This window comes from Yarrowia lipolytica, chromosome 1E (genome assembly GCF_001761485.1).
Source record: "Yarrowia lipolytica chromosome 1E, complete sequence".
NCBI classification, from domain to species: Eukaryota; Fungi; Ascomycota; class Dipodascomycetes; order Dipodascales; genus Yarrowia; species Yarrowia lipolytica.
The window spans coordinates 2,879,437-2,894,431 of NC_090774.1; the positions used below are offsets into that span (position 1 = coordinate 2,879,437).

General features: G+C 50.7%; 7 protein-coding genes across 7 annotated transcripts; 4 read left to right on the plus strand and 3 right to left on the minus strand.

Moving 5' to 3' along the window:
- Positions 1-196: 196 nt before the first annotated feature.
- Positions 197-1,399, minus strand: YALI1_E28808g (uncharacterized protein; the record flags this gene model as incomplete). Its single annotated transcript, XM_504341.3, has 1 exon — positions 197-1,399. One exon carries the CDS (start codon positions 1,397-1,399, stop codon positions 197-199), a length of 1,203 nt encoding a protein of 400 aa, XP_504341.3.
- Positions 1,400-3,432: 2,033 nt separating this feature from the next.
- Positions 3,433-5,415, plus strand: YALI1_E28828g (uncharacterized protein; the record flags this gene model as incomplete). Its single annotated transcript, XM_504342.3, has 1 exon — positions 3,433-5,415. One exon carries the CDS (start codon positions 3,433-3,435, stop codon positions 5,413-5,415), a length of 1,983 nt encoding a protein of 660 aa, XP_504342.1.
- A 342-nt stretch (positions 5,416-5,757) lies between these two features.
- YALI1_E28855g (uncharacterized protein) lies at positions 5,758-6,295 on the minus strand (the record flags this gene model as incomplete). Its single annotated transcript, XM_068283119.1, has 2 exons — positions 5,758-6,105; positions 6,161-6,295. The coding sequence occupies 2 exons, from the start codon at positions 6,293-6,295 to the stop codon at positions 5,758-5,760; spliced, it is 483 nt and encodes a 160-aa protein (XP_068139220.1).
- A 91-nt stretch (positions 6,296-6,386) lies between these two features.
- On the minus strand, positions 6,387-6,863 carry YALI1_E28863g (uncharacterized protein; the record flags this gene model as incomplete). Its single annotated transcript, XM_068283120.1, has 1 exon — positions 6,387-6,863. One exon carries the CDS (start codon positions 6,861-6,863, stop codon positions 6,387-6,389), a length of 477 nt encoding a protein of 158 aa, XP_068139221.1.
- A 1,602-nt stretch (positions 6,864-8,465) lies between these two features.
- Positions 8,466-9,095, plus strand: YALI1_E28879g (uncharacterized protein; the record flags this gene model as incomplete). The annotated part of the gene is made up of 2 exons (XM_068283121.1): positions 8,466-8,575; positions 8,627-9,095. 2 exons carry the CDS (start codon positions 8,466-8,468, stop codon positions 9,093-9,095), a joined length of 579 nt encoding a protein of 192 aa, XP_068139222.1.
- A 1,798-nt stretch (positions 9,096-10,893) lies between these two features.
- Positions 10,894-12,442, plus strand: YALI1_E28903g (uncharacterized protein; the record flags this gene model as incomplete). Its single annotated transcript, XM_066094354.2, has 2 exons — positions 10,894-10,983; positions 11,609-12,442. 2 exons carry the CDS (start codon positions 10,894-10,896, stop codon positions 12,440-12,442), a joined length of 924 nt encoding a protein of 307 aa, XP_065950426.2.
- On the plus strand, positions 12,439-14,637 carry YALI1_E28919g (uncharacterized protein; the record flags this gene model as incomplete). The annotated part of the gene is made up of 1 exon (XM_068283122.1): positions 12,439-14,637. One exon carries the CDS (start codon positions 12,439-12,441, stop codon positions 14,635-14,637), a length of 2,199 nt encoding a protein of 732 aa, XP_068139223.1.
- Positions 14,638-14,995: the final 358 nt, after the last annotated feature.

Here is a 14,995-nt window from a genome sequence, read left to right on the forward strand (position 1 = left end):
TGAAAAATGTAGGTTGAGATTGAGAGAATTGACGTGATGAGACAGACATGAACATGAGACATATGCAAGACACACATTGCTAAAGGTACGAGCTGAGACACTCATGTGACAATGGTACGCAGGGTCAGGGTCATCACGCCCAACTCCCAGATCACTCTCGTCCTTGTCTCAGACAAAAAACCACCCGTTGCTCCAGCTACACATGCAGACTCTTGTTGACCTCTATCTGTTGAGCTTCAAACGTGGTTGTCTGAAGCACGGAGCCCTCCACGCGCTCCCACAGGAGCCGATCCAACAGGTACTCGTGCATCAGATTGAAGGCAATCGATGCCACGGACCACTTGGGCTTGCCCACTATCGTAACCATACGACACTGGGGGTACCGTCGCACAATCGCGAGGTCCGAGGGCTCGGAGATGTCAGCAAGCCGAAGATGAGTAACAGAGGCAACGGGATGAATCTGGGAAATCAACCGGGTTTCTTCTTTGGTGCCAGAAGTCGTATGTGTGAAATGGTAGTACAACTCGAGAGTAGTGAGTCGAGGAGCAACAATGGAGTTGAGAAAGGCGACTGGGATGGTCCGAATGCACTTGATTCGAAGATGAGTGAGGTTGGGGAAGTGTAGAGCCACGTGAGTAGGAGTGTTATCGTCCGTTTCGTCATCTAACCACACACGAGAAACAGCAATACCAGGAACTTCCAGAAACTCCAGACCCTGAAGTCTGCTCAGGTATTGCAAGGAGGGCTTGGTGGAATCGCTATTGGTGAGTCGGAGCTGCTTGAGCTTGAGCTGTTCACAGACTTGGTCCTCGGGGAACTCGTAAATGTCCAGAGAGAAGACTCTTTGAACAATGTGTTCCACAGAGATTGGTACGTGACACCATGCGTCTATGGCGACCTTGACCCCCGGGTTCTCCCGCATGTACAAGTCCATGATCCGCAGAGACCGCACCACCTCCATGGAGCCACAGCCCTTGACCACCAGCTCGACATTGCGCACGTTGGGGTACTTTTCGCGGTCGAGAAACTTTTGGTCAAAGTTGGGGGTCGTCAGAACGAGATTGTGCACGAGCCCGTTGGGGTGAACCGTGTCTCTTGATCGCATCTGTCGGTTGAGCTTGTCGCGGAAGTTGTTGGGTCCCTTTTGCGTGTGGAACATGGCCAGTTTTGTGTGTGCTTCCCGCTCAAACAACACAAAACGGTGGTTGTAGCTCAGAGAGGGCATCATGACCCCCCAGAGCTTGGGAGCTACCACCTGGTACATGTAGCGGCTGGTCTGGGCGAGGGCCACCAGAGTGAGTTCATCCTGGCCCGCCAGGATCATCTCGAGCACCTCTGGAGGGACGTTCATGGCGTTGTGTGGTTGTGGGGAAGAGGAGTTTAGGTTCTGATTATGCATGATAAGGTGGAAATAACCGAATGAGGTTATGGTCACGAGCAGCACAAACCTTTTGGCGGGGGTGGAGGGTTGATCTAATCACGTGATGCCCAGCATACCGAGCCCCTTTTTTTGCCCCTATTGTAGTATTGTTAGTTAAACTGGTTTATTTTGTCTCTGGGGAACGGCTAACGCGGGATCTTTAGATGGCCACGGAGCTGAGGGGACGGTCACGTTCAGAGTTAGTGTGGGGTAGTGGCTTAGGGTGAGTGCAAGCAGAGGTGCTGGTGGTCTATTTAGATGAAGATGTTTACAAACGAGGCAACCAAAGAAGTCTGTATGGTGGTTGAAGTAGTGTTATGACGGTAGTTATTGAATGTATGTACTTTACCAGTATCCAATCGGTATAGGTTCGGGCGTATTGAGATTGTATAAAGAGTGAGACAAATTGTAGAAGTGGGACCCCGTGTTATTAATCTCTCTAATGGTAGAGATGTCTTGTTCCCACATCGACATTCTCTACAAAGTTACAGCTCTACCATGTGGTATATCTGTGACAGCACTGTGAGCTCATGCCGATGTTGAAATGGCCAGGGGTTTTGAGACGACTGTTGCCATTGAGATTTTTTACAGAACAGTACATAAATTAGTACAGTATCAGAGTCGGCGATCACCTTTGGGTATTATCGTACTTGTACAGTAGCAGTGAGGTTGAGAGTGTAGAAAGCTGTGACTCGTAGAACGCTGTGCCTTGTAGAAGACTGTGCCTCGTTGAAGACTGTGCCTCGTAGATCACTCCAAAAACCCATTTTTTCAAATTGGTAATCTGAAACATGTCGACTTGTAGACAGACAAAATGAACTGACTCGCCTTGTCCGCTTGTAATACTCCTAACTGTCCCTCCTCGCGCTTGATTTGATACTCTGTCATATCCCACTATACTGTAGGGCGGACGCGCTGCAACCTGTCAAAGTCGAAAATGTAGTATCCCCGGGCGGCTTACCGGGATTCATCTGTCAATCAGGGGCTATACTTTCCTGTTACGGTGACAGATGCACTCGGCTGTCTTGTTATACGTGCCAGTCACTTGCCAGGGCCTTCTGTAAGTCTGGACTCTGAAACAAATATGGCCGTCAAGGGTCAATAAGGATCGCTGGGGATGACAGATGTGCCATCATCGGATCATCTGATTAGATAGCTCACTGCTCTGGACTTGCCCATCTGTGTACGGGCTGTGGCAGGCGGTCATGGACATACTCGTTATAATCCAGTATGTACATACGTTCCACAACAAACCCCAGAAAATTACAAATCCATTTGAAATGGTAGGACTTCTTTGGTTGTGACAGTTGGCGGTAGAAAAAAGGTATTGTATGACTGCATTCATTTCTAGATGATTTGAAAATCGCAACATGAACTACAAGTAAACGTATAAATGGATCCCCCTCAAGATTAACTGAAGCTTATGCATCGTAATTAATAACGAGAATAAATCGTGGGGGCTTAAAAAGTTCAAAAAAACCACAAAAAAACCAGGGAAAAAGAAAAGAAAAAATACCACAAAAAATACCAGGTTCTAAAACGAATCTCTCCGAACATTACCTATTCGCCATATCATCCAAAACAAAACAAAAAAAACCAAAAAAAAACAACAAACAAACAGATCCCCAAGACTAACTACTCGCTAATCTCCACTCCGCTATTGTCTCCACTTTAGATGCACGTTTTCTGCACCTTGTGCAGGCTTGAGTTTAGTTGAGACCACCAGTTGGAGACTGATAAGACAGCTCAGAGATACGGCATCAGGATCACCCAAACAGAGAGATTATGAGCTAAATCAGTTTCCAACACGAAAATAACACGTGTAATGTCCTAATTTGCCTCTCAACACTCTTCAAACGCCCCATACAGCTGCCCTGACACGAGACGGGCGTTGCACAGCCTTCAACTCTATCAACAATAAACCTCCCTTAAACGGGGTACAAATCCGTCCAGGGAGGTTGTACGTCTCCAACACCTCGCCCGACTCGTTTTGTGCTCCCCCGAAGATCGACATGTCTCTTCCCGTGTCTCGGTCCATCATTTTGGAGCCGCCCAATGCGTCTCAGACACTCAAGATCGCCATTCGTCTCAAGGCCATTGTCGACTGTGCAGTGCCAGTGGCCATTGAACAAAAGTACGTGGACGCCGCCGACTCGCCCATCGTGACCAATGTGCTTGTACGCAAGTGCTTCGAGGCGTGCGGAGGCACGACCGAACAGTCCAAACGCAAGTTCCAGGGCTGCGTGGTGTTTGCCCTGCTGACAGTTACCCGATGGTACAATGATCTGGCCGACGACGAGCTGTACGATTCGACTCTGTACGGCCAGAGAGCCGAGTGTGCCCAGAGACTGGCGGTCAAGATCATCGACGGATGCACCGACGAACGGTACCTGTTTCTGGTCATGTTGGCCAAACGATACACCATCAACCTCAACGGAATCGTGTCGACCCCGTTCAACGCCCTTGAGATGGCTATTGACCAACACTCGACCATTGTCATCTCCTGCAGCGGATTCCAGAGATGCATCAAGTGGATGTGGCGAGGTTGGATCATCCAGAGTGGAGAAAATCCCAACGAGTACATCCTCTACAACCACACGGACTGTCCCAAGTTCTGGACCCATTTCAACCCCGAGCGGGTCAAAACCCCCGAGTACCAGAATCTGCTGCAGCTGATTGTGTCACTCCTTTATGTTGTGGCATACACCTGGGCGCTAAATGACGGGGGAGAACGACCCCTGAGACGATGGAGAACAGGAGAAGTGGTGTTCTACACCATGACCCTGTCTTTCATTCTGGACGAGGCCACTAAGCTGTTCCACGTCGGACTGCGCTACCTGTCTTTCTGGAACGTGTTCAACAACTCTCTGTACTTCATTGTGTCTGTGTCTTTCCTGATCAAAATATTTGGCGGGAAAGAGGAACCCTTGCTCGTGGCCAACCAGCTGCTGTCTCGAGCCCTGTCACGTGATATCGACATTATCCCCTTTGTGTCCAACAACCGAACGTCCTACCGACTGCTGGCCTGCTGTGCTCCGTTTGTCTGGTCGCGGCTGCTGCTCTTTCTGGACACTAAACGGTTCTTTGGAATCATGCTTGTCGTGCTGGAGGAACTTATGAAGGAGTCCATTGTCTTCTTCGTGCTGTTGGCCATTGTGCTGGCGGGTTTCCTGCAGGCTTTCCTGGGTCTGGATCTCTCTGACGGACGAGCCGACTCCATCAACATGGTGGTCAATGTCCTCATCCAGACGGTACTTGCATCTCCCGTTTTTGACTCCTTTGAGAACTTTGCGCCTCCCTATGCCATGGTTCTCTACTACATTTGCACCTTTGTCATTTCCACTCTTCTGCTGAACATTCTGATTGCGCTCTTCAACACGGCGTACCAGCATGTTTGTGATAACGGAAGTGACGAGTTCCTGGCTCTGACTGCCAAGAAGACCTTGTGGTTCATTCGAGCTCCCGACGAGAACGTCTTTGTTCCTCCCCTTAACATCATTGAGGTCATTGTCACTCCTCTGTCGCTGGTTCTGTCGCGAGAGTCGTACCAATCACTATGTGACAGCATCATGTATGTCATCTACTTCCCTGTGTTGATTGGAATTGGTGTTCATGAGTCCAAGATGGCCCGTCGAGTTGCCTACAACCGTCTTCGACATGCTCCAGACGATGCCAATGAAGACGATTGTCAATGGGATCTTAGCGACGGCTACGACGATGGCGACGAGGATGCCATTGCCTCTCGAGCCCAGGTGGTCAACGAGCTGGCGGACACCCCCGACTTTAAGATTGAGGGCTTCTCGTCCGAGAAGGAGTGGCTCAAGTCGCTCAAGGTGCTCAATCCGTACCAGGTTGAGACGGAGCAGGTTGGAGTGCGATGGGAGCTCAAGCCTCTCATCAACAAGATTGATACTCTGACTGAGCTGGTGGAGAAGCTGACCAACAAGGTGGATGAGCAGGATGCCATGCTCAAAAAGAAGACCGATTCCAAATAGCATTAATACCACAGGTGGAGAAAGAAACGACAGAGCTGTCGGCGTGCTATAGACCTTCCGAGATGTATGGTCAGCATTGGTCATACTATATTGGGTTTGTCGAGGTTGACTTACACCTTCTTAGCGACCCTGTATCCCCACGCCACTCAGGTGCAGGTTCTAGACGATCCAAGCTTGAGGTGGGAACTTAAGAGGTCTAAAGTCGATGAGGTTTCAATTATAGTCTGTGAGCCAAGCTCTTCCTTGTGTTGAATGTTGTTTGTATTGTTTTTCGCCAGTTGCAGACAGCTGGAGGTTGCACGTCAAATGTCCGACTGGACGAGCCTTCAGAAGCACTTGGACTTATTGACTTGTGGGTAAGTACAAGTATGTACAAGTATCTCTACGCCTATTGCTCGTAAAACTGGTGCATCTTTGCCCGTCTTTTGTAGAACTTGCTCTTTTCAGTAGACTCTGAATCATGGTCTCGTTGTATTGAGCGCATCTCTTGCGGTCAGCTCGCTTCTTACTCCGAAATTGCAGCAACTGTGCGACTACAAGTGGATAAAAGACGAGAGGTGTCTCAATCCAAGGTTCAAGCCAGAGACACGAAGCTACCGAAGCAACTGTCCAGCGGTGAGAGCGGCTGACAATACTTCGAAAGGTCTGATTCGGACAACTCCCGGCCGCTACAATTCCGACCCTACAAGTCTTGGTGGCCCCACAACACTCGGCTACAAACCCAGAAGCGTCAGAGATTGAAGACAATATCTATGATAAGGGAGATCTTAGATGTGGGCTCAAATGTAGGGTAAGCGGCACTCCGGTCGCTTAAGCGAGACTCTGTCTTTCTTTTGTTTGTGACAAATGCTGTAGACAAGTGCCACCGGCATATATTCATGCTGGAGACGAGCAATCGGGCCGACCTTCCACCGCCCGTTTCATTTCCCTGATGACCGGTGTTGTTGTGTTATAGTCTATGTTTGCTATGACTATCGTTTTTGGATGCAGCCCGAAGCGACTGTTATTAATTGGTTCGTCATCAAGTAATACCGTCGCTCTACCAAATGGGACTGAGGTCCAGGTAAAAGCTCGCCCAAATGGACCGGGACGACTCGAGCGGACGTCGAAGTCAGACTCTTGATGGAGAACAGAAAGTGCAAGCAGCGCCCAAACAAAAGCTCGCCAGACAAGTATGTACAATACTGTAGGTTGGACAAATGAAATGATAAGTGGTTTAGCATCACAGTTGGCAGCCTTACTTGTATTACAGTAGATGCACGTTTGGGCCCGTCCGTCATTGTTGCTGGGTTGTCAGGCTGATGACGGCATGTACATGCGTCTATGCACCACCGCATTGACTGGTCGGGTGCACCACCGCACCATGCATGTGACTGCACATTGAGCCCACAACTGTACCAACACCGCCTCGCACCTACTCCACCGGAACAATCACGGAGATCTTGCATATCGTGCAGAGTCCGACTAGCCGTCCACGACCCATTTTGTCCATTTGCCACGGTCTGCTCTCTCCTTAGACATGATTCTGGTGCTCAACGAGCTTATCCCGTGGACCATGCGCCCCTAGCCTATATAATCTCTCTGCTTGGGGCTACAATAACGAGTCCAGGAGAAGCTCTTGGAGTTACCAACGTGGTTGGAGTGTAGGTGGACGGAGCTTGAAAGTGGACCCGCAAGAAAAGACGACCAATAAGGACGCAAAAAGGGCCCAAAGCTTCTGTCCCCAGGGCCACTTAGGGCAACGCGGGAAGTAGCTAGCGCCATTAGTCGATATTATAGTGCTTCTGATCGCGCTAAGGGAAAGTCTATTTTTGGAATCTGTTTCTGTTTGAAACATAAATTGCAAAATATAAATTCAGAAAACAATAATCAGAAAATTAAAAAAGCACAAAAATTAAAAGAAAAAAAAAAACAAAGAAAACCCCAGAGACCTCTCAGCATGGGGTTTTTTTGTCCTGTCCCAAGGCCTGAAGGCACACTGGATGGGCTCGGCTAACGGACGGCAATGTTAGTGTCTGCGAATCTGCATATGGAAAAAGAAAAATGAAAGGAAAACCGCAAAAAATAAAAACAAAAAAAAGAAAACTTCCACCGACAATAAATAGAAAACACCCACGAAAAACTCCGACGAAAACCCCCGACGAAAAAGAAAACAAGAAAACAAGAAAAAAACTCGCACGGACCCCCATTCATTGCTAAGCGACCATAGACACAAGGTGTATGCGGAGGAGCAATAGACATACGATTTGACATTTTGACATTTCACAGTATCGGCAGCCTTGCTATAGCAAGTGTGTATTTGTAGATAGAGACAGGCAATTAGATTTGGAGGGGACCGCAAGAAACAGATCATCATTCTGTCGGCCCCTGTTGTCCCTGTGGCTCTGTTAGTCCGCTGGTCCGTGGCCGGAGCTTGTCATGTTTCTGGAATACCCTCTGGCCACATTAACTCCGCTAAAGCCTCAAGGCCGTAAAGGCGCCAGTGGCATGTTGCAAGCAAAGCCGCACGCATAACACGCCACATCACGTGAGCGGTCATAGGCCGGTCGCCAGACGGCTACAACCCTATTACGCGGGTGCTCTGGCCAAACAGACCGTGGAGGAACTCTTCGACACTTGATATTAAACTCTATGCCACTTATCGGGCCTACTGATCAGACTCAAGGTCTATTGTTCTGAGAGAGGAAGTTTGGGGAGAAAGAACGGGCACATGTGTTGATCTCCATCACCGTGGGGAGGGGAGTGGAAGGGGAGTGAGAGGGACAGGATACACCGAGGGATAGGGAACACCGCGGAACAGGGAACATCGACTCTGAGACAGAGGTGACCTGACGAGCAACGTATGCGAGCAACTCGTATCTGCAGTTGGTTGGCCTGGTCACTCGATTAATTGGCCATCCGAAAGCACCATTAGCCTATCTAACGCACTAAAATGGTGGGGAAGTCAAAGGACCATGGTTCGTTCATTGTTGGCTAACGGCCCGAAATCCGCCAAAGTGTGGGAAAAAAACATAAAAAATATATAAAAAAAAGTTGCTTTGGATTTTGGGATGCAGCAACCAAAAACTCGCGCAAAAGCCCGCTCGAGTGTCTCTGAACGCAAATACGACCGACGCGGTCTCCAACATCTCGTCGCGGTCCCCTCCCCCCTTCAGCCAGCGTCCCTCCAGACCCAGGCCACAGCATAATATTTCAGAGCGTTGACACCCAGAGCGGGGGAGTTCGTAATAAGGTACGCCTGTGCAGCTGGGCAGTACGGTCCAGTGTTAAGCGAAAAGCTTGTGTGGAGACAATCCCACCAAAGCACGCAGGGATTCAGCGGAGATGGATGGCGCCGGCGGCGGTCGGTTTTTGAAACCGCGCAAAGTGGATCATCAGCTCGTATCTGGCGGTCCAGACGGTGTTTGAAAGCAACCCGCGACGACGCAGCCGAGGATCAGATAGCCACTAAGGCCCCCAAACCCCAGCTGGCGATACAGATCGCACCCCGCCCGCAATCAGCTGTCAAAATGCAATCATCTGTCAAACCCACGACCACCGACTGTCAAAATGCACCACTGCACCCGTCTGTCATCGCAAATCTGCATCAAGCTGTCAAATTGTCGCCTCCAGAAGATGAGAATGGGTCTGTAGCTACAAGTAGGCTGTCTCCATGCATCTCTACTATTGCCGTAAACTAGGGCTCTGGTTCCGCGTATCCGGAGATTACAAGTTCAAGAGCCATGTGCCGTGGCTCTATCAATTTATCCACCGCCAGCCATTTTGGGGTTCGTAAAGACGACTGTACAAGTGCAAGTACCCCATTATTTTTCTTTTCTCTTCTCGTATTGCATTCGCGATCTGGAATGCCATTATGTACAGCAGGGATCGGAAACGGAAATTTGGGCCTTGCATGTCTGGAGAGTTGCCAAAAGACGCAAAGGAGATATTGACGACAGTGGGATATCTGATTGGTGCCGTTTGCAGCTTGTCTTGCCTCTGTTTGGTTCCTATTCAACAAGAAGCAGGAGCCCAGAATGACAGGTTCATCAGGGTTAACTGCCCGAAAGTCTATCTTCTTACCACGTTCTCTGCCTATAAACGGTGTTTGAGTTCCGAACAGGTGCAGCTTTGCTTTTCCTTCGCTTGACTTTGCGCTTTTGCTTTTTGGGGGGGGGTCTATAGGTGACCCCAATCTCATCATCATCTGATGTTGGGATGTAGAGGATACGTCGTTCGGAGGAAGCGGTAGAGAGCAAAGTAGGGTCAAGCATGTAGACAAGATTAGACACAAGTCTCAAGACAATCCCACCGGCGGTCCGGGCAACTACAGCGGCAGATTTCTCGCTTAAAAAAGTCCGACTCGTCGACAAGATAGGGTATCGCACTTTGGTGAACATGGCAAGCAAGCCGCGAGCCGAAAAATATGGCCCACAGACGCTAAAACACAAAAGCAAAGCAAGTTCAGACTCATGTTAGATACAGGGTTGACATCACTCCGTTCGAATTAGCCCTTTTCCTTGTATTCTATACGCCTTTGCATATGCGGTGCATATCTTCCTGTCGATCGATAGTTGTAGTGGACTTTGGAGTTTTAAGGACGGCTCTGTCCGAGAAAACCACGGGTACTTTGTCAACTCACTTTCTGGCGTAGGAAGTCGACCTTTTTCAACTCTTCATCTCCGCAACTCGACTCTTTCGTCCCGTCCGACCAACCCCACACCCCATACCTCGTCCCCTACAACTGACGAGGTTTTGTATCGACCAGTGATAGACAACATCAAACGACATCAAACGACACCTGACAGCCTCAGACACGACAGATATATATCTCGACAATCTGATAACGACTCAGACCCCGTTCCATCGACGCTTTTCCTCGCCTCACTAAAGTGATTGTGCTACTTTCTGTTCCCTTTGCCTTAACCCTTAGCACCTAATACTATCATTGTCGTTTCGAAAGCCCCCACATCTGTTTTCTTTTTGATCTTTCTGCTTGTTACCCAGTTGATTTGTTGTCATACGTGAGTACCCACTGTCCCCCAAGCCCTCAGACTACTACGTCTCCTCCGAGAGATGTAGAGGTGGCAGATCTCATGATGAAGATGAGAGCCTTTCCATTACTTTTTATCTCAATGTTTTTTTGTCTTCTCAATGTTAGAAACCGACGCCATCGAATGGCGCCACTACTGTCCATACCCGTGATTACCCCCCTCCAAACCAGACTACCCTGTTACCCGCGCCTGCCTGCTCAAAAACACACCAAGCCATTTTACACTGACCTTATATACATGTTTCTTTTTCAGGTCGCTCTACCCTCGATACCGTCCCACCACACTTTACCCCTCTAACCATGTTTTTTCTTTGGCCGAAGTCCGCCGGGCTGAATAAGCCGACTAAAAAAAGTTGTGGAAACCTCTCTCATCAGCAGATCTGTGACTTTTACTCCTCGAAGAACGATGATAGTGCCCTTTTTGTTTCTTTAGCTCACCAACAGCCATGAATCCCCCCCACGACCACAACGACCACATGCGTATGGGCGACGCGCGAATGGACGACAACCGCCATCCCGAACACCCCGACTGGAGAGTGAGTATCCCAGACAAAGGTCGACACCGTCGGTCCCAGAGTCATCCCGCAGGCTGGCCATGGTCACAAACGCTATCAGTCTGCATCGTCTTGCGGCAACTGCCCAAAGTCTAAATGTCCGACTTTTTGCGCTCTTGTCGCCGTCTCAACCTGACACCTGTCAACGCTGCATGACTTTTAGGCGTCTAGTGGCGGCCTATTGGCGACCCAGATCGTGTCAGACCGCGCCCATCCGTGCCCAACCGACCAACAGTGCCCCCAATGCTTCCCCGACGCATCTCTGTTCCTCCCACAGCCGCAGTCGCCGGACCCTAAACCCGGAGACAGAGACACCCTGCAGTCGAGCTCGGAGCTATCCCTGCGTGGTCCGGTTGCAACGCTGGGATGGACGCTAGTCAAGCCAATCACCTCCGTCTTCTATGCGCCTTCCACAGACTCTAAAGGCGCATGCATAAGGGGCTTTGTGGGTGGCATTGGCCCCGTCGGAACCCAGCGCTACTTGTACCCCAGTGGCTAGCACCAGCGGTGGTGCACACTCGCATACGGGCCCTACATACATACAGCAAAAGACCCGCGAGAACGTGAGCAAAAAAATATCTCTGCCAAAAGTCGCTAACCCATCCAGCTTCCCAGCCTTAAAGGTCACCCCGGCTACCCCGTCATGCCCCACTCGGCCTCACCCAACATCAACCACGTGCACATGAGCCTTCCACATCAGCAGCACCAACAGCAACAGCAGCAGACACAGCAGACACAGCAGACACAACAGCATCAGGCGCCACCACCACACCAGTCGCCGCTCCTGCAGCAGCAGCTCCATCCACAGGGCCCTCCTCATCCGGGCCATGCGACCATGAGTCAGCCCCCTTCCCAGCAACAAGCCCCCTCCCGACTGCCGCCGCAAGGACCGCCTCCCCCGGGACCCTCCAACCCGTCGCCTGCAGTCTCTTCCTTCTACCAGGCGTACACTGGCGGGCCTCCCCATTCCGGCGGGCTGTACGAAATGCACAAACGACCGTACCGAAAGCGGCGAAAGGACCCGTCGTGCGACGCCTGCAGGGAACGCAAGGTCAAGTGCGACTCGGTGGACTTCTCGTCGTGCTCTGAGTGCGTGACCCGACAGATCAAGTGCCAATTTTCCAAGTCCAGCATCAAACGCATCTCGTCCATAAAACAGATCAAGGGCCTGGAGGGCTCCATGCGCCAAATGCGTGACCAGCTGCTCGAGTTCCGGGCGCTGGCAGACCATCTGAAAATCGACTTGCCCTCAAACCTGCGCCAGGTCGGACCTCTCGACCTGCCCATGCTGTTTGAGGACGACGGCGACGACTCCCCCAGATCGCCTCCCTCTGGCAGCGAAAACGCGAAAGAAACAGAGTCGCCCCGAGTGTCGTCTCCTTCCCATACGCCCCCTTGCAATTTTGATTTCAGAGTCAACCCCACCCCAATGACAACATGACGTACGCCAACACCACCACCACCCGTGGTGAAATCAAAATGCCCAGCTACAATCCAACTACCACCCAGACAAAGACCAACGCCGAGGCCATCTCGCCCGTGGGTCTGCCGGAGGTGCAGAAGACGCTCGAAAAGTACGGATTCGACAAGCCCATCTACTACCCCTGGAAGTGGCGATCTCGAAAGACTGTCGGCGACCTCATTGAAGAGGGCAACATGCCCGAGCTGCCCAAGTGGGAAATCGCCCAGCTGTGGATGCAGGTGTTCCACGAAATGTACCAGCACTGGGTGCCTGTGGTTGTGTGGCCTGACTTTGTGGAGCGAGTCTGTATTCTCTATGGACGAATCCACAAGCCTGCGGCTGAGCGAGAGGCTGCCAAAAGAGCTCTTCCTGTGTCTTGGCTCGGTATCTTTTTTAGTGTTCTCTGTCTGGGAGCTCGAGATAATATGGTCAAGGGCTACTCGATTCGCAAGACTGGTTTTGAGTACCTGGAGAACGCCAAAAAGTGCATGAACAGCACTTATGACGACGGCTCGGTAGAGTGCATCCAGATTTGTGTCATGCTTTCCTTCTTTCACCATGAGCGTGGCCACGTGTCAGTATCTCGAGTGTGGATCCGTCACGGAGCTGAGCTGTGTGAGGAGTTTGGTCTGCTGCGTCTGTCCGAGAGCGACACCGAGGTCGACCCTGTTATTCGACACGCCAAGTCTCTCATGATCTGGACCCTGTACGCTGTTGATCGACTGCATTCTCTTTACACTGGCCGTTCTTTGGCTATTACAGACTTGGAGAGCTCCTCCCTTCATCATCCTTCTCCGTTCCTGCTCCGAGGAGACTACTCTACTCTACGGCGACTGGAGAAGCAGGGTCCCATGACCACGGAGCAGCAGATCACCCATCTGGTGAACGACTTGCCCATCATCAAGTCCGACTCCTCTTCCGATGAGTCACTTGTGGAGCCGGACGATCTGCCTACCACCCTGGACACCCGAGACTCCACTGCTCACTCCAAGGGCCAAAATAACTCCACGGCACTGTACTGGCTGGAATCCACGCAGATGTTCAACGCCTCTGCACATATGTTCCGGTTCTCTTCTGTTGTCGGAGCCGCCATCCAGGCCTCCAACGTGCTTGCTCCTGCCTCTCTGGACCTGTTGGAAAAACAGGCTGCTGCCATTGACACAATGTGGCCTCAGAAGGGTCAGATGGATGAGACGGGACCTCTCAACCACGTCTATGTGCCTCCCGTCTTCTATCTCGAGTACCAGAAGCTCTTCTTCCGGCGTCACAATCTCACACCCCATGCTCCTGCTCATCTTCGTCAGCGTGCTGTCACAGACTGTCATTCCACATCACAGCAAATTTATCGATACCTTCGACGAATCATATCTCATTTGACTCCTGCCGAGCTAGCTGCTCCCGCTGTGTTTGCGGATGACGCCTCCGGTGTGCCTATGGGCACCAGAAACTGGCGAGAGAAGGCCATGGTTGTCAACTTTGGTCACCTGCATATCGTCATTGCCTATGCCGTGGCCTACCTGGTCTCTTCCGGGTACCATCTGCGGGCCATCATCATGCTGGAGTTTGTCAAGAACCTCTGCAACTACCAGAGTGATCGGGCTGTGTGTGGCATGCGAATCCTAGGCTTCACTCGGCACTGGAGTCGTCGTCTGGCAGCCGTTGGAGAGAATGCCATCTTCCAGGACGAGGAGGCTCTTGCTCTCCTTTCTCTGGACATGCAGTCAACCTACAAGTCTGCGTGGGTGTGGGACATGAAGGAGGAGCGTAAGAACTTCATGGAGTCGCAGCTGGACATTTCCGACATGAAGCCCCTCAAGCGTCACAAGGGCTACCATAGTGCCAAGGACAAGGTGGCTGTGGGTAACAAGCCTGCATCTATTGCTGCCGAGGCTCTCATTACCCCTCCCGACTCCAAGAGCCCTCCCGCGTCGCCGCCTGCCCCTACACATTCAGTCGAGTCTCCCTGGGACGAGTGGGATATTCTTCGGCAAGAGATTCTGGCTCTCGGCAACCTGACCAAGTCCAAGGACACTGAGGAGGACCAGGATCTGTTGCTCAAGATGGTTCCTGAGATGGCTTCTCGTCTCAAGAAGCGGCCCTCCACAGAAACTGCAGAGACAAACAAGAAACCCAAGGCTGAGGATCGACGAATGTCCATCTCTAGCATCATTTAATTATTTATTTGCATTTTTGACTATCCGCGCAATTTTACCGTAGAGCCGAATGTCTGTTGAACATATACAATCCGAAACAAGTATCGTAGAAATATATGTACTGGTGCAATAACTACCGATGACAGTACTAGTATGTACATACTACATACGGTACTGTCTAGTGGCACATATCACGTCCATTTCATGTGTTCAGATCGATAAGTTTCATGTGAAAGTTGCATTCATTGTCGAAGTGTCTCCTTACCCAAGTGTCTTTACTTGAAGCCATAACAGAATGCTCTAGATGGTAGAAGATCTCTCTCTGAGTAGTTTTTTGGTTCATTTCTATATTAGCTATACCACACCATACCATATCATA